The sequence below is a fragment of the Epinephelus moara genome, chromosome 23, assembly GCF_006386435.1.
Source record: "Epinephelus moara isolate mb chromosome 23, YSFRI_EMoa_1.0, whole genome shotgun sequence".
Lineage (NCBI taxonomy): Eukaryota > Metazoa > Chordata > Actinopteri > Perciformes > Serranidae > Epinephelus > Epinephelus moara.
In genome coordinates this window covers 20,168,312-20,192,511 of record NC_065528.1, presented here as the reverse complement: position 1 = coordinate 20,192,511, position 24,200 = coordinate 20,168,312, and the positions used below count along the sequence as shown (strand labels likewise).

At 42.6% G+C, this 24,200-nt stretch overlaps 1 protein-coding gene across 3 annotated transcripts in view; it reads left to right on the top strand.

Moving 5' to 3' along the window:
- Nucleotides 1–24,200, top strand: part of plxna4 (plexin A4) — a 317,597-nt gene that overhangs the window by 104,839 nt on the left and 188,558 nt on the right. Inside the window, exon 4 of one of the 3 annotated variants that reach the window (XM_050036455.1) lies at nt 14,612–14,709. The exons of the other annotated variants lie outside the window; for them this stretch is intronic. Coding sequence (XP_049892412.1) covers nt 14,612–14,680 — 69 coding nt within the window. The 3' untranslated portion in view covers nt 14,681–14,709. Of the gene's footprint in view, nt 1–14,611; nt 14,710–24,200 lie in introns of those variants that run through there. 3 annotated transcript variants of the gene reach the window in all.

Sequence of the window (24,200 nt, the reverse complement as noted above, 5' to 3'; positions counted from 1 at the left end):
GCAGTGCACAAAATGTATTCCTCACTGTTTTGTTGCACTTGTTAATATAATAATGATAGAACCAAACACCTTGGCCATTTTGTGTGTGGCGGTTTCTCATTATGAATGCTGTAATACAGTTGATGACAGTTATGACAGAAATGATTGCAAAGGCATTTACTGTATGACACTAATGGCAGTGTCAAGGGCTGAGAAGAGAAAATAATGTTTAGCATGCTGACCACAGTAAGCTCCTGGGTATTTCTGTTTTTTAAACACCGGAAGCAGCCGTAAGGCATTCAGATCCCACCCCAACCCACCTGCTGTTGACCATTAACATAATGAACTAGCACCCATCTCCATACAAATTACTGCTTAAAGCTTTAAGAGCGTCTGGGAGCTCTAATGTAGTGTCTCCAAAACTTTCCGAAGATGACATATTGATTGTGCCAATCAATGGGCCTAAAAAGCCATAAGTGCATCTGGTAACCATAATGGCGGCACTTAAAAGAAGGATGGATGGGTCTAATATTCACTAAGCATCATTGTCTGAGATAGAGGAAGACAGGGGAGGTGGATAGAGGAATGCAGAACAGGAGAAGCCAGAGCAGCAGCAAATAGAGTGTGGGGGGTAATGGAAAATGCGTGAAAGAGACATGAGTAAGATTTGATGGTGGAAAAGAACTTAGACGATAGCTTTTGACAAGATGAAGTGAGACGTAGTTGAAAAGAAAAATGCAACCTCTATTCATGTTTTGAATAAGAAAAGCCTCTTCTTGCGCCTGTGTGGTGCTGATCATATTTCAGATCGGGAACTGCGTGTAAAGTGTTGTGGGTTCAGCGTCGCCCTGTCTGCCTTCATTTCTACTTTTTCGCATGTTAATGATTAATGTGCTGGTAAGCAGGGGGTCCTCTCCTCCATCAGCTGTGGCTGTCCTCCCTCTTACCATCCATCCGTCTATCCCTCTTTCTTCCCGTTCTTTGTTCCACATTTACTGTTGAGCAGTGATTTGTGTCAGCTATGCTCTGATACCGAGACCCAGTTTTGAATATGAAGGATTGCAGACAGTGCACATTAGGCATGACAAGGCATTGATCCTCAACTTGTTGTGCGAGTGAAAGGGAAATGAGTACATCATAGGGAGTAAACAAAGAACGCCTTAAAGTGAATTTTGATAAGGAACAGAATAAATGTACCCTTACTCCTGTTTGCAAACTTTTTCCCCAATATTTATCTCCTGCTGTGTCTTGTAGCTCGTTATTGCTCCAACTCTATTCAGCTGCACTTTGCCCTCCACTAAAAGCCCATGAGGCCCTCAGCAGCTGGGTCACCCAACAGGCCATTTGGGCTCATCAAACATTCATCGACCCAAATCTCCCTACTTCTCCTACCTACCCACCCCTTGTGTTCCTTATCTCTCCTTTCAAATAGGCTTCACAAGATTATCAAGCATTTTAAATTTAAATCTAAAAAGCCTCATAGGGCTCTTAAAAAGTGAGATTAAGAGGGATGAGCCCGAGCTTCTTGTTCAAAATACATCTCTTTTACAGTACTTGGTGGGGTTGTAGAGTTCTGATGGAGTGACCAAAATCTAAGCTTTGTACAATAGACATTGGCGTTTTTCTCATTATACTAAACAGGCTGGATCTGGGGATATACCTGCCCCAAGGGTTGAGGCTTTAGGGCTGATTTATATGTATAGAGGCATATGTCTGTCTGGGAGGAAGCGAGGAAGAAAGAGGTAAAAGGTAGAGGAGATGAGTGCAGGAACACTAAAAGAGTATTAGTGGGGAGGTGAAAAGCCTTTAGACCTAATCCTGGAAAGATGGTCTCACTTAGCTTTTAGATATTCCACCACCTCGGAAAGCCCTAAAGGCCTCCAGTGGCACATTCCCAGCTCATAAACTCATGCATGTTTTAGAAGGGCTCACCTCTGGGGAGGGGGCTGGGGGTATCGACTGGTCTAGGATACACAACATCCCACAATGGAGCAGAGGATGGAATAAGAGCCGTAGAGAGCGTCCCTAAGGCAAACTGGCACCCGCCATAATTCATATAACCCTTATTCCTGCCTCCTCCCACCTACAAGCTCTCAAGACCCCAATACTTGAGGGAGAGGGCTTTGTAGGGCAAAGTGCTTTTCCCTTGATGGCAGATGTTGTGTTTGGAACAGTCGGACCCTCTTATTGTCCTTCCTGTGATCCATAAGTGCCCTTTATCTTCTGCAATGGGACTAATTTAAAATTCCAAAAGATCACCTCTTTCCTGAGTGTACACACACACACACACACACACACACACACACACACACACACACACACACACACACACACACACACACTCACACTTAAAAATGCACTTATAACCACTGGGGTATAGCAAGAGGTTTGTGGGACAGCGCCCCAATTTTGTGGCTCGAAGAGACTCGTGGAGTCAAGTGTGTTGTGATTGATGATCCCAGCCAATATCTGGCCTAGCATATGTCTAAGCACCATTGATTCCCAAAACTCCCAGCCCTCCCCCCACACACACACCCTACACACAGGCACTTAGGCTTGTGTTGACACAATACAGATGACCTAAACAGAGAGGGGAGATTATCAGAGATCCGGTATCACATTTAAGGAGCCCTTTTGTCAGTTTCCATTACATTATGTAAATTGTTGCTTTACAGCACACACTCCATCATAAAGATGAACAAACACAGCAGGTGAGCCGCAGCCTGTCTCATCCAACTACAAAAGTTTGATTATTTTCCTGCATTCACTTTTTGTGTTTGCCAGAGTTTGATAGATATTTTTGGACTTATTCCACCTTGTTTGATGGCAGTATTTAAAGCCAGCACAGATTTGATTTTTCTCCAAATTCGTATTTGATCAATTGCTCATCATTTCCTCATCCAGCAAGAAGTGTGTTTTTAAAAGCTGTGGAACAGACTTGGCTTAAGCTTCATTTAATATTTTCTGACTCTGAATTAATGACTTTATTAAGTAATAGAAATGACATTTCTGCAAATTACTGTTATGTAATTAAAAAGAACATTCGCACATGGACACACACTCTCACAGGTACTTTTACCTTTCCAGACAGTGTTAACCAGAATAGAGTCCCTTCCCCCAGTTTACAAAACAACCTTTCAGTCTCTCCTCTGTCATATATAAATCTTAGTCAATGATGTCCCGAGGCCGACTCTTTTCTTCAATCAGTAAGTGATCTAGACATCTTCTGCTCTCTGACACTGTATCACTCGGAAAGGTCAGGGGTTAAACACAATGCAGAGGCGAGAATGATTGCCCCGAGTGTCACCCCTGGGGCGAAGGCTGGCTGGCTCACACACACACATGCACAAACACGCACACACACAGGACTGCTGCCTTTGTGCATGCATGACTTGTCTCTACCATTATCCAAACAATGGAGTGTGTCAGCTGTGTAATTGAGTGGTTCCACTTGTCCTATGTATACCACGGACATACATAATTCTACGGATATCAGCTGTTGTACTTCAGAAGTCTTCACAGTGTTTACTGTGGAACGAAAGGGTGACTGTAGGGGCAATGTTTGCGCCTGCTTTTCCAAAGGTCAATTTCCAAGGAATATAGCACTGAAAAACTGCTTATATTGTTGTAAATATATGTATTGTCATTATTTATGCACATAGCATGCACCTGGGAAGCCATCACCTCCTAAACCAGAAAACCTAAAAAAAAATGTTTATGCTTTACTTCTAAATTTTAGATGCCAAGGGGAAATTCCTTTTCACAGAAATGTCCCCAGTAGACAAGTACAGTCAGTGCTGTCGCAGCAGAGCGTGTGCCATCTTGTGAGTGTTTGGGGAAGTGTTGAAGTTAGTGTTAAAACTATCGTGATCCCCCCTTTCCCTGGGATGCAGGCTATACAGTATGTGTGGTGGGAAAGAGGATTTGCTTTTTGTGTCCGTTAGGTCCATTATTGGCTACCTCGTAATGCAGACTCTGTCACACACAAAATATTAAAGTATTTCAGAGGAAGTTTTGTAAGTGTCCCATTGAATCCAGACAGACCCGTGCAGGGAGATTAATCCATTCAGCCACAGAGTACAAAGGTAACTGCTGTTACTGCTGATGAACAGTGATGCTTTTTAGCAAGTCGTACAAAAAGAGGTGTAATTTGGTTCTCGCTCTTGATTATAAAACAGATCTGGCAGCTAGAGCTTGTTCCAAAACGTGGGAGATTTTAAATGCAAATTTTTTTTTATGTATTGTACTACCCTGGAGAGAGAGAAAGAGAGCGTGTGAGTTTGGACAGAAGTATAGACATGATAGAGAAGTTTTATGTAACCACGAAGCCCAGTGTTTCGGGGCTGATGTCAGGGCTGATGCATGTGAATGCACATCAGCAGGTCTATATAATGTGTGTCTCATGTATTAAATGTGTCCTCACTGTGCTACATTTCTATAATCTAGTTGCAGGTCACGTCTCTCGCCCACATCCAGGCGTCACCTTACTCTCTCCTCCTCTCCTTCTAGCTCTGGTGTTTTATCCATTAACTACTATTTTTTGTTGTATTTTAACTTCTTTTTATTTGCTCTTATCAAGTTAAATCATTCAGTACAATCATCTGTTCAGAGACACAACACAGGCATAAAAGTCTTAAGAGGCAGTCAATGGATTCTGGCGTCTTCTCAAGTCCATATACAGCAAAGTTCCCATTCTCAAAGAAAAGAAAATCGTAATGCGGATGAATGGTGACATCGAACAAAGAGAATACAAATAAGTATGCATTCAATAAGAGTAAACAAAACATGTAGTGTTCACATAAGTATGAAATAATTGAGCGCCACTTAGTCGGGAATACGTCTTATGTTTTCTATGTAGTAAAACATCCTTAACTTTCTCCCTCCATAGGGGGCTACAGCCTCAGCCTGGATACCGTGATTGTCTTTTTGGCAATTAGTCGAAGGACTCTCAGTAATAATGTTATGGAGTAACTACTCTATTTATTTTCTTTCTTTGTTTTTTTGCTGTGGCTGCAAAACTTTGCCACGACCAAACGATACCAGCGCAAACCCTGCTCTCCATTAGCTCTGCCTTTGGACAGGCATCTGTTAAACAGGCTTGGTGACAAGGGTCAGTGTGCCATGTGTTTAATCATACAGGCAGCATTAGGGGTGGACAAAGATCGGGCATTCATGTTTTTATGTAGCATCGCTGCGTGATATGACAGAGGATAGATAGACAGTATGATATTATAGACAGTGGTTAAGTGTGTGAGACACTTGATGACAGCAGTGCCAGTAAATATTTAACGGGGTCAAGTACCGCTGTCCCCCCCTACAGGCATGATGAGCTGGATGTGTGTGTGTGTGTGTGTGTGTGTGTGTGTGTGTGTGTGTGTGTGTGTCTGACTCTCTTCATGTGGTTTTTGTGCATGTTAGTGTAGGATGTAGTCACCCAAGCTTACATTTTTGATGCCCGTCCTCATGCGCACACAGGCACAAACACACGCACACACTGGTGACATCTGACCTCAATTTAGCGATGTAGCCTGAGGGAAGGTGATGAGCTGAATTGAGACAGACAGACAGACTGATACGGTTAGCAACTGGACATTGACCTCTATTGATGACACACAAAGAGCCCTGTCTATGTCTCTTTGCTCTTTCATCGTCTTCTTCATCATCATCACAACGGAAGCGTCCGATTTTCTTTCATCAAGCTTCCTTTCTTTCATCCAGTTCCAAAAGTGATTAATGTTCTGACCTTCTGGCTTCTTCTCCTCTTCTGCTTCTCCTCTCTGTCTTCATACCCACTCTTATTTTCCTCCTTTCATGCACTGTCATAGATGGTAATGATGACAGTAATGGAGCCACTGTGGTTGAAAGTCAAGGTCACACCCATTGTGGCCCATATCTTTTATGATTTATGCAGCATTTAAAGTGTGCAATAGGGTAGAGTTTAAACTAATTAAACTTTGATATAGCATTTCAAAGGATGAAATTATAATGGGATATTTTTTAAGACTGTTTATAAGGAGCTAAAAGCCTGCATATAACACACTAGTACATGCACTCACGGAGAAATACACAGCCACCCACTCACCATGCGCAACAGACACACAAGAAGCAAGACAGATCCTGGAGCAGATGCACAGGTATTTAATTAGGACTGACTGCAGCTGTTACTGTTTATTACCTGGGCATTGTGAAGATAAACGTCTGAAATACAAACACACAGGTCAACCTTTCATTTGAGGTGGCTTCCCAAGGGAACGTCAGCAGTGTGTTTGAACAGTGTGTGTCCAAATACGCCAACACCCTCCTCCTATATACAGGGTTGCAGGAGCAGCCATGTCCACCGCCTGCTGTATGCTAATAGCGTCCTCTCTATCCCAGCAGAGGCTATGTGAGTGGGAGACTATAAATGCTCATACACATACATCCAACAAACTAAGAGCCCATTCACTCAATGTGCACACTCAAACACACACTCATGCACACAACAGATGGCCTGCTGTTGTCTTTATCCTCCTCTCCCTCCCAGTGTTTCTCCATATCTGTATTTTTCTCTCCCTCCCATGTTCACCTTCGCATTCGTACGTCATGTGTGTCGCCATCTCCCATTCACACTTATCCATTTTTTTTCTATTAATCTCTCTTCTGCCATATTCTTACTTTTCTGTATTCCCTGTATTCTGTCTTTTGCCTCGCCTCCATCCCTTGTCTTCAGGTGACAGGTCCCCTGCTTGCAGTTAACGCTGTTGTGTTCTCTGTCTGCTTTCTGTCAGCATCGACGCTGTACAACACACACACACACACACACAGCTGCACAATTGGGATGCTGCTCGGCTTTTTGCAAATTCAGACAGCCTGATATTTACAATAGTGGCAGCTTCTTGCTTTTTCAACAATTTTGCATTGCTGTCATGTTGACTATAAGACTTAAACTGAAGGTAGTACAATTATAAGCACATAAGGGAGACTTCACCATCAAAAATGTGTCTTTTGAGTATCAGATGCTTGCCCACTCCAAAGATGGCTCTTAAAGGGCCAGTGTGTATAATTTATATACATGTTGTATGTTTTCATTAGTTTATAATCAACTTAAAATGAGAATCATTGTATTTTCGTTACCTTAGAAGGAGCTGTTTATGTTTACATGTGGAGTGGGTCCTCTTTCACGGATTCTGCAGTGTTGTTCTACAGTAGCCAAAAACACAAAACACTGGCTCCAATCAGATCTGATCTGAGGCCAAAAGCCTCAATGGCTTATCATGGGTCTCCCTAAATTTTGATTTTAACAATCAAGTAAGGATGCTTTCACACCTGCCCTGTTTGGTTCAATTCAGTTGAGCTCAGGATCGTTTGCCGTCAAAGTGCGGTTCGTTCTGGACCGATAAGAGTGAAAATCTGGGTTCAACTGAAAACAGTTGCAGAAAAAATTAGGTAAGCTTTAATCTTGTTGACAGTATGTAAAGAAATAAACAAATTTTCAATCTATTAATGTCATAAATGGATCAAATTTTCAGCCCATGGGAGAAGTTTAAATTCTGCAATCTCAATGCTAGATGCCACTAAATGACTTACTGACCTTTAAAAGTAGTTTGTTTCTTTGCCTGGAATTGAGGCTGTAGTAAGCTTAGATTCTTGGATAAAAAAGTTTCAAAGTTTCCCTTTAAGCTTCTCAAACTTCTAACACCTTTATATCCACTTCTTTATACCTCATTGTATGCACATTATGTTCCAAACACTCCTCACTGCACTAATGTACATACCTGTTGAGGTTGTTAGTGGTCGCGTGCATTGGTTCGCGCATGATGGAGCACGCTGATAAATAATGTATGTATTGTAATGTAAGTACTTTGTTGAAAGCAGCCTGTGTTTGTATCTGCTGTCTGTGTATTGCTGCTCGTGATTAACCTGGGCATCATGTTTGTTTTGGGGTCACTGGTGTGTGGGAGGATTTTTTTATAACTTGGTACTTGAGCGGTAATTGGCGTAATAGATGTTCCTGTTGGTATATGTCCTCATCTTCGTTTTGTACTCTAACACACATATAGTACATGCAGTTGATATGAACACACCCCACACCACTCGACTCCCTTCGTTTTTGCACTTTATATAAGGAACTAGGCTAGTATGATTAATGGTCATGGGATGATCCATCGCTGTTCTCCATTCCAGCGAGTCCCATAGGGAGCCCTCTGCTCTCTGTCTCACATAAGTTGGCTGGCCAGCTATCAGCCTCCTACATACTGAATGGTTACTGTGATGAATGATTAACATGCAGCCTCGCTAAATGATGGCCAATAGATCATTTATACCATAACTAGAGAGGAAGACCTTACAGAAACCAGTGGGGAGAGTGAATGAGTGTGTTGCTGCCTCAGCTGCATCTGTCTCTCCCTGTCTTATTGCCCATAGTAGTCTCTCCCTGTGTTTCTCCCCAAGTTTAGTGATTTCCCAGCTGCCCAGCTAATATGCCTGTATTGCTTCCCCTGCATGCAATTCTGTGTTAACCCATCTCATCTCTTGCTCATCACCTCATTAGCTCATGTGTGTTTAGTCCCTGTCGTCTTCCTTCTCACTGCTAGATTGCCGGTGCTTCTGGCTGACTGGTTCCTCTGCTCAGTTAGGGTTTTTGTGTATTAGTCAACCTTAGTTGCCCTCTGTTCGTGATCCAGAGCCTCTGTATTCCCTCGTTCAGCATGTCTGTCTGCTTGCTGGCATCTGTGTCATGTTGCAGTGGCTAGTGCCGGCCGCTGAGGTAGTGCTTTGGCCCTGGCATGACACACACACACACACACACACACACACACACACACACACATACATGCGGCCACACCAAACAGCACTCACATCTTGGGTCCATTCCATTGGTCATCACCAGTCTTTTCTGCATCCCTCAGCATCCCTCCGCATGTCCTCCTCTTCCTCTGTCCACTGCCTGTCTTTCTCTCTCTGTTCTTCCCCTGCGCGGTGTGCTGTGAAGACAGCCGTGAAACACAGCCTCATTTTCCCCAGCTATTTTCACAGGGAAACCCAAATGAAAAGATATTACCAACCTTTTCTTTCTCCTGCCACACCGCTCACCATAAATGCTGACAAGAGACTGCAGTACCATCTCTGACCTTTTACAGGGCTCTCAGAACACACACACACACACACACACACAGACACACACATACCAGTCCTATTACTGGCAGTGCTTTTGAATCAGCAGAGTCTGGGGTGGTGTGGAGGAATTTAATGACACACAATGTCGCTTCAATTTTAGCGCTCCCCGGCCAGGCTACCAGGTGCACCATTTGTCCTTTATTCAAAGGAGAAAGGGGGGCTTGAGTGGCCCTTAAAATGGTCCGACTGTAAGAGAGCAAGGGACTGAGGGACTGAAAGAGGACGGAGCACATTCCACTGCTTATATTTCAATGAGTATAAGAACTTTATATCTTTCTCATTGTTAAATTTACAACATAGCCACCAAATCCCACCCTTAAAATGCGCAGTAAAGCCCCTTAAATCCCAGCATCTCACTTCCCTCCCCATATTGCCACTCTCATAAGCTGTCTATATTTCATGAGGGCCGGGTCGTCCTTTCATCATGCCCTATGACCCCACAGTACGTCTTCCAGGGACTGCGGATGAGGAACTGAGAGGCAATGGCCTTAAATATCCTTTATGGAAATACCGCTCAGCCTCCTCTCAGACCCCATACACAGCCCCCTCCTCTGGCTCCCCCGTTCCTCGATCAATAAATAATGGGGTGAGGCGGCGAGAGTGTGCTGCTAACAGATTGTGAGAGAGGGAAGAGAAAGCAAGGAGCGAGGGGAACGAGAGTGCCTGCTGCATTGCAAAGAGAAGCTGTGGGAGCTGTCAATGGCGGGAGATACAGAAAGACAAGGGGAGAGAGAGAGGGAGATGAGAGGCTGAGGAAGAGATCAACAGTGGCAGAGAGATGTAAGAGAGGAGTGAAAAAGATTTAGACTATGTAAAGGGAAAGGAATAACAGAAGGCTGCGCCATAAAATACAGCTATTTACTACATTTAGGAAGATAAAATGGTGTAGCTTGGGCCTCCTGTGTCGTTATAACAGATGAGAGAGGATGATGCAAGATAGTCTTGATAAACAGCATTCCTTCGAACTTAGGTACTTTAAAATCAGTGTAAATTAGACTGCTAATATTCAAGAGTTTGCAAAGAAAATAAAACAGAATGAGGGGGAAAAACAGAGATAAATCTTGAAAATAAAACCACACTGCCCAGTGAGTTTAATGCCATCAATATTTTCTATGTCTGCCAGTCGTAACCTCCCTCCACCTCCCTCTTCTCCTCTGGCTCAGGCCTGCTGCTGTTACTGTCAATTATATCCTATTGACAGGTAATTACAGGCGTATTAAGAGCAGTCATTAGTTGCTGTGAAATAATGTTGTGAATTGTACAGGTAATTAGTTGGAGCCACAGTCGAGTGTGTGAAGGCAGTGTGAAGACAAAAACAAGAAGCGCTTAAGCCCCCTCTGTTGCTCCCTGAAGTATTTGAAGTACAGGCGCGCACACGTGCATAGCCATGCTAACACACACATGCACACTACAATCCTCCTTTCCTCTAAGTGTTTACTTAATGCAGCCTTATTTTAGGAGAGCCAGTCTCAGTACCCATTTCCCCTGGCATAGAAATGTCAGCTGTGGCTCATCTAAATGACGCCCATCTGTTGAACCTTAATCAAAATTTCCATAATTTTCTTCATGCACTATTATGTTTCTTCACTCCTCTTCTCCCTTCATCTCCCCCCTGTCCGCCTCTTATCTCGTTTGCAGGGTTTAAATGCTAATTCGTAAAATTGGGAGTATTCTTAGGGTGGCCACATATGTTGTGGAAATGTGAATTTGAAATATGATAATGAAATAAGTGGCTCCCAGTAGACCAGACCTGCTCCCACTCTGAAAAGGGTCTTGACCTAGTGTGGCACTGTTACGATAGATGGGGGACATGCAGAGAGGAGTTGAGTGATTTTCCTTGGTTTGTCCTGTCTCTGTTGCACTGCGCCTTGCCATGATGATTGGCCCTGCATCCTTCGGGGCTTTGATTTTAATTTTCTGGAGATGCACCATCCATTGGTTGGTGAAAGAAATCGGCCTATTTTCAGCTTGATTGGTATGACCGTCAGTTTCTTGCCGATCCTGTGCCAATTGAATTTACATAGATGCCCCGCACAAAGGTTCATGTTGCCAACAGATGTACAGACAGTAACTATTGTCAGAGCCACTGCAACCGATTCTCAAAACTTGTAATTCATTCCCTTGCATGTTGCACATGTTTTGAAAGGTACTGTGCTAAGCTAGCTAGCAGATTATGTTAATTGCAGAGTTAATAAGTAGCTCAAAAGTGTAGCATAGCAAAGGTTATGCCAGCAGTTTTATGTAAGTCGGTGGTAGATGCTAAAACACTTATCCTCTTAGTCTAGTCTGCTAGTTAGCCGATTAGTCAACACAACTAGGGGACATTCAGCTAGCAGACTAGGGGGGTAGTAGATAAAAAGTTTGAAAGTTTCAATTGGAAAAGCTAATGCTAATTGTTTCATGTAAGTTACTGGAAAATGCTAAAACGATTAGCGCCATATTCCGGGGTTATAGGGTTTTGTTTTGTTTTTTTAAAGATATTTTTTGGGCCATTTTGCCTTTAATGGACAGGACAGGTAAGCGTGGAGGGGGGAGAGAGAGGGGATGACATGCAGCAAAGGGCCACAGGCTGGATTCGAACCCGGGCCGCTGCGGCAACAGCCTTGTACATGGGGTGCCTGCTCTACCACTAAGCCACCGACGCCCCATTCCGGGGTTGTAGTTAAATAAAAACCATGTTGGGTGGTGTAACCTGATTTGCTTGTTCGTTGAGTTAGCTTTCTTACCAATTAAGGCTGATATGATAGATTTGGTAGTTTATTCTGTGGCCGCTAAAAGTTTTAACGCTGGTGACTGAAAAGAAAACAAAATACTTATGTTACTTAAGTTGCGAAGGAGCTGTCAATCAAGTGTGAGCTGATCACGCCCCCACAATCCTGAGAAATGGTTTGAGCAGCCAAATGAGCTGATTTTAAACTTGGTTTTCAAATGCTTAAAAAATGTATATATTCTCAGTTTTTGTGGATGCTTAATATGACCTGCCGATACCAAGAAAGAAAATGGTATCGGCAGGTCAGACTTTCAAAAAATGGGAAATCAGAATCAGCCAAGAAAATTGCAATCGGTGCGTTGCTAGAATTTTCTTTTCCCCCTTAAAGAACGTCTAATCTGAAGTAGGTGTTGGGTCTCACTAATAGCTGACATCTAGAAACACTCTTAGGTGGCTCACAGGACGGTCCATTGGAGTGTTGTTTCAGCAGTAGTAGTCTGACCCATTTATTTGGTCATGGTCAGCTGGACAGCAAATAATACCCCCGCTTCTCTCCACCTCAGTAGCCTGTGCAGTCAGGCAAAACCAGATGGCTAATAGTTGGTTAATGGTTATTGTTTGTGCTTTTAGATCATGATAGAGAAATGTAAATGTGGATTTAAATTATTGAGTATCATTGTTCAGTTCATTCATTTATAATAAAGACAAATAATTTAAAAACTGGTTACAACAGACTACAAACAGAATGTAATTTTCACACCCTGAGACCTTTCCATACAGCGAAAATATTACAGTGTTACTAATGCTGGTATTAGATGTTTGGAGAGAGAGAGATGTACACTATAACTCACCCTAACATCAAAGTCCTGGTACCTAAGTACCTGAGGAACAAGACCCATCTGTCTTGAGCGTGATGGGACCTAAATGTGAGCCAGCATCCCCACAAATTACATTCAGCACACGAACCCAGCTTTAAACAGCGAAGAGTTACTACTTCCTGTCAGCCCGAGACAAAAGGCTGTTTGGACTGGGGCTGACCGTTGTTTACATTTCACCTCTGTTCAGCTTCTCTGTCCTTCTTAAACGCCACGCCAAACACACTTGCAGTCAGCTCCTGTGTGCTACAGTCTTCAAACTCTTCCAGAAACAGTGTGTGAACGTCGCCAGAGGGTTGCTCTTATTTTCTGCTTTCTCCTAGAGCCTAAAAAACTCCAAATCTCAGAAACGGTGCATCCTTAGTGACTAATCTCCAACCTGCAGAGAGAACTATTGCCATTTTTCAGCTCCATCGCCTACTAAAGAGTATCCATTAAGACTGTTTGCTATAGGTCCACATGGGAGACACACTGTGTCAAGCTCTGTTTTGGCTGCACTGTTATGATCTTTTATCTCTAATCCCAGCAAGGCAGACCTCTTTAAAATGTCTGTCTGAGGGCTCCATGGGGCAGGCTGCATGGTTACTCATGATGCTAAACCGCCACTTAACAAGACCATGGGAACCTTAGGGCATTTAATGGCATGTACGAGTTATTTTCTTCAAGGGAGCTACACACTCATCCTCAGAGTATTGATAGGAAGCATTGCATCCACTCCATGGCTTTGCTTGCATAGCACTCAATTTACCAATTTCTCAAAAGAGCATGTTAGCTAGAATGAAAGGTATAAATGGAAACGGTTATCTTCAGGTCTTTTAGTCTAATCAAGGTAAAAACATCACAGAAAAAAAGCACACACCCCCTAAAGGCCCTCTCACCTTTACAGAACAACACTGGGGACCTGTATAATGTCGTACATAACACTGCAAACAGCAATTACTGGCCACTTCAGGCCCTATTATAGCTGACAGTGATTAATAAAACCACTGTTGCTACATAAACGAAAATGGGAAGTGAATGTAAACCGTTGACCAAAGAGGCCGGGACGGCGAGAGAAATCTGGAGCTTTCAGATAAAAATTCCCACTTTGCTTTCAACTAATTATCCTTCTAGCCCTGTCAGTCCCTAAACCAAGCCCATTCTATCACAGATAAGCCTCGAGGGACAAAGCTCAGGCAAAAAAAAAAGTATGAATATTTATGTTGATGCGTGCGTAAGTGTGCTTAATTACGACTGGGTTGCATACTGGTGTGTTTGTACATGCATACCCTTATGTATACAGCATACTATTGTGCTGTTTGTCCAGTGGATAGTCAGGAGGGAGTGGAGGAGAATGGAAAGAGTGGCTGTGCCAGCAGGCAGCGTTATTCCCTGCGGGGAGTGTTGATTAATGAATCACATCTTTCTAACCTGAGGCTGCTACTGTGCCGCTGCACTTTCACAGTACTGCAGAGCGCCAGTCAGCCCCGTGCCAGCCTGCCTCGCTGGCACAACATGGCACAGGGTGTGGGTGCTGTCACCGCTAACAGGGGCTGAGAGTTAGCGCAGGGAGAGGGAAATTAGATTCCGGGTATGAGCAGAAACTGCCTGACAAATTTGATCATTTCAGCCCGTGGGTGTTTTTCGCTTCACACAAACAACCCCCTGCGGAATGTTGCTGTATTAGTTTGACATATGTGGTTATTATGTGGTGTAAATTGAGCATTTCAATTTTTTAGTTGTTTTGTTATGCCAGTCTTAATAATTTTTGCTCAAAATGGTTTATTGTGTATCCTTGTTTTTATACCCAGTCAATATTTAACACGTTTTTTTTCCTTGTCTCCTTTTCTTCCATGTTCCTGCGCTACCTCTACCTCTGTACACCTTTGAAATGGCCCTCTCCCAACATCAGGTATGTACATATGCACACATTTATGACACCCACACTGTGCCACTGTATGGACAGGCAGTTATTATATAAGATGTAAGCAATTAGGCTTTATATGAGGACAATGAATCAGGACTGTCACATAGTTTGTTATGTAGAAAAGTTAAGTAATTATGGTCTCGTAATAAAGTGTTATTAACTCCAAGAGAATGATTGATACCACATATTTTAAAACAGTTTACAGTGAATTTTATCAGACTAAACCATTTCTATTTAATGTTTAATTAGGATTGTTATTTGAAATGGAGCCCTTTTATTATGTTTATGATTTAATGAGTTACCTCGGTGTTGATTTGCAGCTTTGCATTGCTGCATTTTCAGTTTACATTTGCTGCACAACTGGATCATAACAAAGGAGCAGTGATACTCAACTTGAGGCACGTGTCGGATGCCACGTGGCCCACCAACCATTTTCTAATTCACAGTGAAATTAAACTGTAGCCCACAGGCACTGCAAGTTGAGCACTCCTGCATTAAAGTGTCCCACTCTTACAGTCTGTGCCCAGACTTTTCCAGCCTGTCTGGGAGTTCACATTGATGACCTTATCGTGGGCCAGGTCAAAATGTTCCTGTTGCACCCACTTGATCTTGTTGTCAGCCTAGCCTTTGAGTGCTGACTGAGCATGACAAGCAAAAAATTAATGTGGGGCCCTGCGATCTTGCACAGGTGTGTGTGTCTATCCTGTGTGACCCGCATGCCCATCCTGTTTGGGCCGTTGCCCCTGGCCAGAGGCTCTCTTAATCAATTTGCAGCTGGCACAGCAGGCCCCACGCCGCTAGCTTAGCATCTGGTCTGTGTTGGAGCCACTGTCCTCCCTCTGCTCTGTGTTGTGTTTTCCTTGCCTCTGTTTTTATGTCTTATTCTGTAGCCTCATCTGAAGCAGTGATACTTAAGATACGAGCAGCCAAAACTCAGCCTCACCTTGACTCAATTTCTGTTCTGTCAGGCCTTGTCCACGTGGACGGGTATTTTTGTGAACTGTAACTGAATCTTTTGTAAAACTCCTTCCAGGGTGAGGATTTTCAGAAACTCAGGCAGGGAAAACTGTCTATTTGGCTTGTAACGTTAGTTTGCACGCCGTTATCTCCTTTCTGAAGCGTCACAACTGATGCAGCATTTTGTGTGATGGGGGACATGTCGAAAATAGTGCTGGCTCTTACCTTGTTGAAAGTTCTTTTTACGTGTTTACACAGAAATGTATGGTTACTCTTACACTATATTAAGAAACAGAGGCATCAAAATATGCTACAAAGGTCTCTGGTCCAGGTAGCCTTCCTGTAAAACCTTTTTTCAGGCTGTTGATTGGCTAACACTTCTTATTTTTCTATGCATGGCTTTAGGGTTATGGTTATATTGTGTTTTTACCTTTTCATTTATTTTTACCTTTTCATTTGGACAGATTAGAACGAAGGAGTGAAAAACTTTGTTTACAAAAATGTCCATGTGGACAAGCCTTAGCTAAATAAGAGCTCCGCCATGCTCTGGCCAGGATGTAGGTGAAATTTGCTAAACTGTCTTCTCAACTTTCAATACGTGGAAAGAAAAGTGTGTGTTTGGTCAGGGATGATGTTAGATTGTATTGATCCAGTGGGACTGCTCCCCAGTGATAACACTATGTCACCCTACACTTCCTGTAGCTGCACGCTCACCTTGATAATAGTATGGCTCCAGGCAGATATTGCTGTGTGTTGTCAGCAGTGTTTACTACCACACATCTGGTCCGCAGAGAGACATGTAATGACTTTGGGTGACAGCGTGGGTGTGTGTTTGTGTGTACATGTGCACAAGTGTTTAAAGTTTAATGTTTTGAGAGTGATTGCTGTCATAAAATCTACATGTTTATCATGTCTGCCTGTGTTAGACAGCAAATTACTGGTTGTGTGATGGTGTAAGTTTGCCAGTGTTTGTGTGGGAAGACTGGCATTTGCCAAGAACTCTGAGGAGCAAAAGAAATCCATATCAAGTCTACTGCACATCTGCGCTCATCTCCACTGCCTTCTTCCCTCTCTTACCCACAAACACAGGCAAGCCAGTAAAGTTAAAAAGTCCACCACTGCTCAAAAAAGTGAGTAACTCTCCACTCCACAACAGAAATGGCTGTTTTATTCGTCCTCCATGGTGGGCGTTACATACTGATTTGCTTTTGATGATGTTTCCAACCCGTCGTCGTGTCCACAGAAGCTCACATGTCAAGCTATGATGAAAATTTCATAATCTGCTCAGTCTAAACACAAACAACAACAAAAAAAACCCTAACTCAATTATGTAGCCACTCAAGTGGTCTCACACTGACCTAGATGGAGAGATGCTGACAAAAACACACACTTCAAGGGATCCCTTCACTCATCTCACTTACTGCTCCTGGTGGTGATGACCCTATCATGCCTCCCTGCCCCAAACATGCTGACTGCTTTGCTGTTGCTAATGGTAACATGTCTTTACAGTCAGTGGATGAGATTAATAACTTAATAATGCTCTATTTTTCCCCAGTCTCCCACTTTTCTTTTGTTTTCTCCATTTATTCAGTATTAAGACAGACTATAGTTACTGCCTTTCATGTGGGCATCTCATAATGACCATCGTTAGCTTTTTTCCTCTCACAGTGCTGTAGGTAGAGCAGCAACAGCTGTCTTGATATTGACACTGCCCTGCTTAATCTAAAGGTGATGTTGCAAGCACAACACTTGATTGTGTTTTGTTATAAACATATATCTCAACCATACACTGTATGAAATAATGGACGTAGCTATCGTGATGTCACCCACTGGTTTGAGGCCTCAAGTTTTGCATTTCGAATGTCACCATCTTGGATTTTTGGAGCCGGAAGGGACCCTATTTGGACAAGAGGGTGGAGCTGTGGAGGAGCTCACTCTTAGCTTGTAGAGATGCCTCGCAGACAGCCTGTCACTCAAAGCAAGAACTTAATTTTGCATCACTTTAAGCCTTAATAAAATGGGTGAGTTGTATCAAAATTCAACCCTCGCACAGTTGTCATGAAGGGGAAAATTAGCCACAGAGATCAAATGTGTTTTTGCACCAGGCTGTAAACATGTTTATTTCTGCTGTTAAGTTGGCCACTTTAACATGGCAGTCTATGGGGATTGACTGTGTTTCGGAGCCAGCCTCAAGTGGCCATTTGATGAACAGCAGTTTTTGGCACTTTCGTGTTGGCTTCATTTCTCCACCTAAGGGGGTGCTGCTTGCTCTCAACATGAGATTTTGTCCCTGTTATAAACAGTTTTGCCCTGTAAACTACCTCAGATTTTTATTCAAGTATCACTGCCCCAATAGACAGGAAGTGTTTGTGTCTGGATAAACAGAAACTTTTAGATGAATCAAAGACCTCTCTGATATCGATTATATCTGGGTCAAACAGTAGTCGTAGAGAATCCCCATTGTTATTTATAACCTGCTCACTTTATCAGGTATGTCAGTTTTGCTCCCTGTCAATTTACACCGTGTAAAAAAAGTTGTCAATCACATAAAAAAATAGTTTTGTATTCTTTGCCGTGATTTGTGAAACATTCAGCACTCGTTGCCTTGCCCTACATGGCAGAAACCAGAAATATCAGACTTAGAGACTCTCTCATACCAAAGATTGTGCAAAGTTTCTCCAGTTTTACAGGTTTCCCCAGAATTCATTTTGACACTCAGTTGACAACAGACATGTCTATACTGAGAAACTGTTGGTATGCATATGATGTTGCTGCTAGCTGTGTGCTGCTGGATCTTATTGGCAGATTTCCCTTGTGTGAGTGTGTTTATTTGAAGTATTGAAAATGTCAGGTCTCACCATTTCTTTGGTTTCATCACCATACTGGCCATACTGCAAATTGCAACTCCCCATCCTGTGTGTGTGTGTGTGCAAGTGCATGCAAATGTGATTTTAGCATCCGCAGAGTAGCTTTTGAGGAAGGCACATTCAAAAAGCAATATACATCACCGCAGGAATTATCATGCCAACGTGTGCTGTCGTTCTCGCTGTTATCATCAGGATCTTAAGTGGAAGCCTATTGACCTTTTAGCTGGCGCTTTTCCTCCCCCATCACAAAGGAGGCTGTTAAGCTCTTAACAGGACTTTTTAGCTAGATTTTCAATTGCAGTCTCTGGGTGAAAAACCCTGCCACAAGATGAAAAGCACTTAATCCGTCAGGTGATGTCAGAGGGCTGTGATGGTGTTGAGAGAAAAAGCAAGTGACCAGGACAGCCTGTGTTTTTTTTTTTTTTTGTGCTTATAGTTAACTTGGCTTGGATATACACCTTTTTTGTATTCCCCTTTACCTCCGTCTCAATCATATATTTTTCTAAAATGATCTACCTTTCCTTTTTTTTTGTTGCTGTTTCTGCCTGACTAACCTTCCGCAACTGCTCTCACCCCTGCTGTGCCCTCCTCAAAAACCCCTCCAATCCAACCTGGCAACACCTGTCTCCCCCCACTTGGAGCCACTCCGTCTCTCTCTGCATCTTTGTCTGTCTGTCCCCCACCCAGTGTAGGCTGTCATACTCCCCGCACAATTTGCTCATGTGATAGTGTAATGCATGCTAATTTAGGCAGATGAGATGTGTAGCGGCAGAAGTGCCACATGTCCCAGCATGTTGTCATGGGCTGGTGTGATCACTCCTTACCTGGAGGGGATGCACTGGAACAGCAGGCTGGGCAGCTGGAGGAGGGGGTGAAGAATGACGATGGGTATGATTAGAGGTAGGGATGGAAATGGGAACAAAAATATCTCAGAATTTAAAGTTATATTCGATCGCTCAGAGTGATAGCAGAATGGCACCCAAATGATTTCTGAGAGTGCTGTACAGATTTTATAACAGTCTAAAAATGCTTTTTGATTGAGATATATAAATAGGGAATATCTTAAAGGGAAACTATTTTTCAGCCTTGACCCTGTGTTCCCACTGTCAGTGTACCTCCACTAAGGGTGCTTTCACACCTGCCCTGTTTGGTTCGGTTCAGTCGAGTTTAAGTTCGTATGCCGCCTAAGTGCGGTTCGTTTGGGCAGGTGTGAAAAGAGCAATGGCACTCAGGTATGCACCAAAACAACCGGACCGAGACCTTCTTAAAGAGGTGGTCTCGGTCCAGTTACAAACCAACTCTGGTGCGGTTCGTTTGTGGTGAGAACATGTTCCGACCTCGATCCGAACCAACTGCAGTCACATGACACATCGTTTGGGTTAAACATGAGCATGTTACAGTCCTGGAGGATTATTAATGTGCACCTCCTCCTGTACTGCCTTAATATGCACATTCAGCACATCCAGTGCATCAAAACATTGTTTTCTAGTTGGAGCCGCGCCTCGTTTTCAAACTGTATGGTTTGACTAAAATGAACAATGACAGCAATATAGTCCACGATGAGCAGCGCTAAAATCAACCTGCGTAGTTGTCCCTCCATTGTGACATTAGAAAGTGTCACATTTATCTTGCAAGTGTACTCTTCTTCAACGTTTTGTTTACTTCCTGGATTTTTTCTGCATTCTGACCAATCAAAAGCAGCTTTCTCGCAGAAGGCATTTTATCTGGTTTGCTTGTAAATGCTGAAATCCAAGTGTCTGACAAAGAAATAACACATTTTTTTGTACCTTTCGCTTGATCCAGTCCGTTTGTTATTGTGTCAAAGTCTCGTCTAAAGAGAAGTCTTGTGAGTTGTTGCAGGATGACAAGGTTTTGGTATTTTTCAACCTGGACCCTGTTTCTTCATGGTTTTGTGTCTAAGTGACTAATGGGAACAACACTTTTTGAAATTGGTCCAGCATTAAGAAAAAACACTGCAACTGGCAGCTATGTAACAGGCTGCAGCATAACCATTTGGGGCAATAGCGCACTGCCAATTTAGTCCACTAAAAGTGTTTGTTTTTGGCACTGACAACCTCAGATTGTTTTTAGAAGTGTCTGAAAAAGAAACATATTTTCTTTACCTTTCACTTGATCCAGGCTGTTATTATGTCTAACCAAATCTCGCTCAAGGAGAAGTCTCCTCCTGAGTTGAGTTATGGCAAAAAGACAATAATAAACAGATCAAGCAAAAGGCAAAAAATAAATATTTTATTTCTCTGCAGGGTCATTTCCATTATGTTGACACTTAAAATAACAATCTGAGCCTAAAACGGGCAAAAACAAGCACTTTCAGTAGACATGCATGACAGTGTACTCATTGTCCTGAGTTGTTACATTGCAGCCCGTTGTGTAGCTGTCGGCTGCAGTGCTCTCTCAATACTGGACCCATTTTAAAAATTGTTGCTCCCATTAGCGGCTAAGACCCAAAATCATGGAAGAAAAGGGTCCAGGTTGAATAAAACCAAAGGTTTCCTTGAAGAAAAGACATACCCAAGCACCATTAAATGATAGTTGCAGCAGGTATAGGAATCAATAAACAAGATGACAGGATAAACATTGAGCCCAAGCTTCCAACTGATCAAACTCAAAAGCATCATCTAATTTAAGGTAAGATTATCACCCATTTGCTGGTACAACATAAGGTGCAGTCATTATGTTCAGAGGTTTGGTCCCTGAGTTTTCTGTGTTGTCTGCAGTCGCTGTGTGGCGGCATCATGGGGAATGCAGGTCTGGATATTTCTCATGACACAGCAGCAGCCCATCTGGCCTGATTGAAATTCATTGAGGGTGTTTGCTGACTCATTGTTTATCTCTCTCTCCACTGTCATACTATCCTGACTGACAAGATAAGACACGTCGAGGTCATACACTTAAACACACACGCACAAACACACCCGCAGACCTTGAGGTAACTCTGTCTGCACAGTCAGCTGTCATAAGTTCATTGATTCATTGGCACCTGTAGCATGAATCACTACTCAATGCACGACCCCTGTCTCCCTGAAATTATGTTTGTATGTTACTAAACTGCTTTCTTAATTTTGTTGTTGTTGCAGTGTAATCGCTGCCTTGATTATGTTTACAGACAACAGTTCTTTCAGGTAGTGAAACACTACATTCATGGACAGCATAGGCTTTGGAAGGAGATGCTTGGGAAGCATGGCAGACGTACAAAGTGCAGGACCTTGACATCTGAACTTTGGGTTCACGTCCAGACTCCTGTCTTAGGTTTAGGCAACAAAGCACTTTGGTTAAGGTCAGGGGAAGATTGTGATTTCGGTTAGATGTAAATTTAAAAAAAGGTAAAAAACAAACAAATAATACTGTATTGGAATGTATGGAGCATTTAGAAAGTGTTTTGACAGATGAAGCAAAAGCAGAAACAGGATTCTCAAACAGTGCAACCAAAACATTAGCGAGACAAAGCTAAAGTCAGGATAAAGTTCAAACAAGATGACAAAAACATGCAAGGCACAAAGTGTCAGTATAAATATAGATACAAGATAAGAAATGTAATTTCTTGGAGACAATGCTGCAATGCAAAGAATAATATACTGAAGTTATTAAAGTTTAGTTGTTGAATGTTGCTAAATCTGGCATTTCAGTCATAGTGTCATTTGTGCTGTCAATCCTCACCTTAAAAAAGCTGGATGTTTTCTTTGAGGTGTAAACGGCTACAGCTAAATGAGTTGAAAGCCATCCTGCAGAGATCGTGATTCAAGGGAACACATAAACATGATGAGATAAGAGGTGAAAAATATCCCTTCAGCTCCTGTAATGGCTTATTTACTTTCTTGCACAGCACAGGACTCTAAAACCTCTGGCAACTGTTTGAGCTGAGGAGAGGACGGTAATGAATTGAAGTAAAGATGGGAATAAAATGCTTTAGCAGATTCCACTACAGTGCTCTGCCCCGGCCATGTGGGTCCAACTGCGAAGCCATTATTATTACTATCATTATTATTATTGAAACCATTGTGAGCTGCTGGTCTCACAGCGATCTCGGTATCACATTAAAATGCCAATCATGTCGAGTCCTCAGCACTCACTTCTCCCTTTCATTTCTCAGATATTCTCTCAATCTCTATGCTCCTTCATCCCTCCTTCTATCGCTGTTCTCGCTCTCTCCACACTCACTGGAATAAGTGCACAATCCTAACTGATTGGGGGGAAAAACAGAGGATTACATAAATAATTTATCGTCTTCTCTCTGTGGGTGAAACAATATGATTTTCTTCTCTCTGTTTCCCCTCGCAGTTCACATTCTCTCTTCACCTCTCTTTGTCTCTTGTGTGTTTGGTGCTCGTTTTCTCCACTTCTCCAGCCTCTTGTTTTCTTCTGTGTTGCACTTTTCCCACCGTCTTTGCCTCTCTGCGCCTCACACCACATGAAGATTTGGATCTTTCCAGCACTCTCCTAATTTACTTCTTGCAACATCTCCAGTGGAGCATCTCTCAGTCCACTTCCTCCTCCTGCTTTTCAAATATGTATGACTGCCATTGGCCCAACTAGATCACTGAGTGGACAAAGCTCATCTAAATGGGGCTTAAATTATGTAGGGTGAATACCAGCATAGTTCTGGCATGCAAACCAGCTGTTAAACAGGGTTTCCATGGTAATGGACTACGATCAGAGAAAATGTACTTTTCGCCTTTCTATTGTGGCGTGACAGCGTTTTAGTGTGATAGTGTGCATGCCTGGGTCTGTATGTACTGTGTGTGTGTGTGTGTGTGTGTGTTGTGTGTGTGTGTGTGTGTGTGTGTGTGTGTGTGTGTGTGTGTAGCCCTTTGGCAATGTGTCCCTCACATTTTTTGAGGCCAGGTTTTTGATAAAGCTCCCTATTCAGTGGAAGGAGGCTTTGAAGCAGATGTGAGAGGGAGAGAGACAGAGACGGACAGACAGACAAAGAAGAGAGCACAGTGTAATATCTATGATACAAGCTTGCTAATATGTTTTGTTCCCATGCATGTTTTAGCACATTTTTTGCCTGTTGATGTAGCTGGTGTCAGTGTTGTTGTCTTAGAAAGGATGGTTCAGGTTTATTACAACTTGGGTCTTATTTCTTTGTTGCGGCCATCATTTGGACCAGCAATACCACAGTTGTAAATGTTGGCAGATGGCAACATCGATTTAAAAGAAGCTAAGATATTAGCTAATATTCCACATTATTGGTATCATTCAACTTTTCACTGACATTTATGCTCATTTGACCCCTTTCAACTTTTTTAGCCATTCCTCTTGCTTTACCTTCTTCTTACACATTTAAGTCAACATTGCAGTGTATTGTAAGCTTTTCAAAAAAAAAAAACCTTCAAATATTCCACATTATTCAGACATTAATGGTATTATTTAACGTTTAAGCCAGCATTGCAGTGTAGCGTCTTCATTCTCTAGTCTGTTTGTGTTATTGTGTGACTTTGTTGAATCTTAGTCAACTCTTTTAAATACCAAAGTCAGAAAATAACACAAACTACCAAATGAGGCAGCTGTAGACCAGCAGCTCCCATGTTCAGCAAGCTAAAATAACTGATTTTGTCAGTGGAGGCTGGCTCTGAAGAGAGTAGAGCTAAGTTTCATTTCAGCTTGCTGTTGGAAAGGGCTTTCTGACAGCAAGGTTAAGGGGGGAATTTTTTTCAAATAAAGCATATGCACTCTTCAACTGATACTGATTTGTCTCGGTATGCCTTTTTTAGGTGGCTAAAATAGGT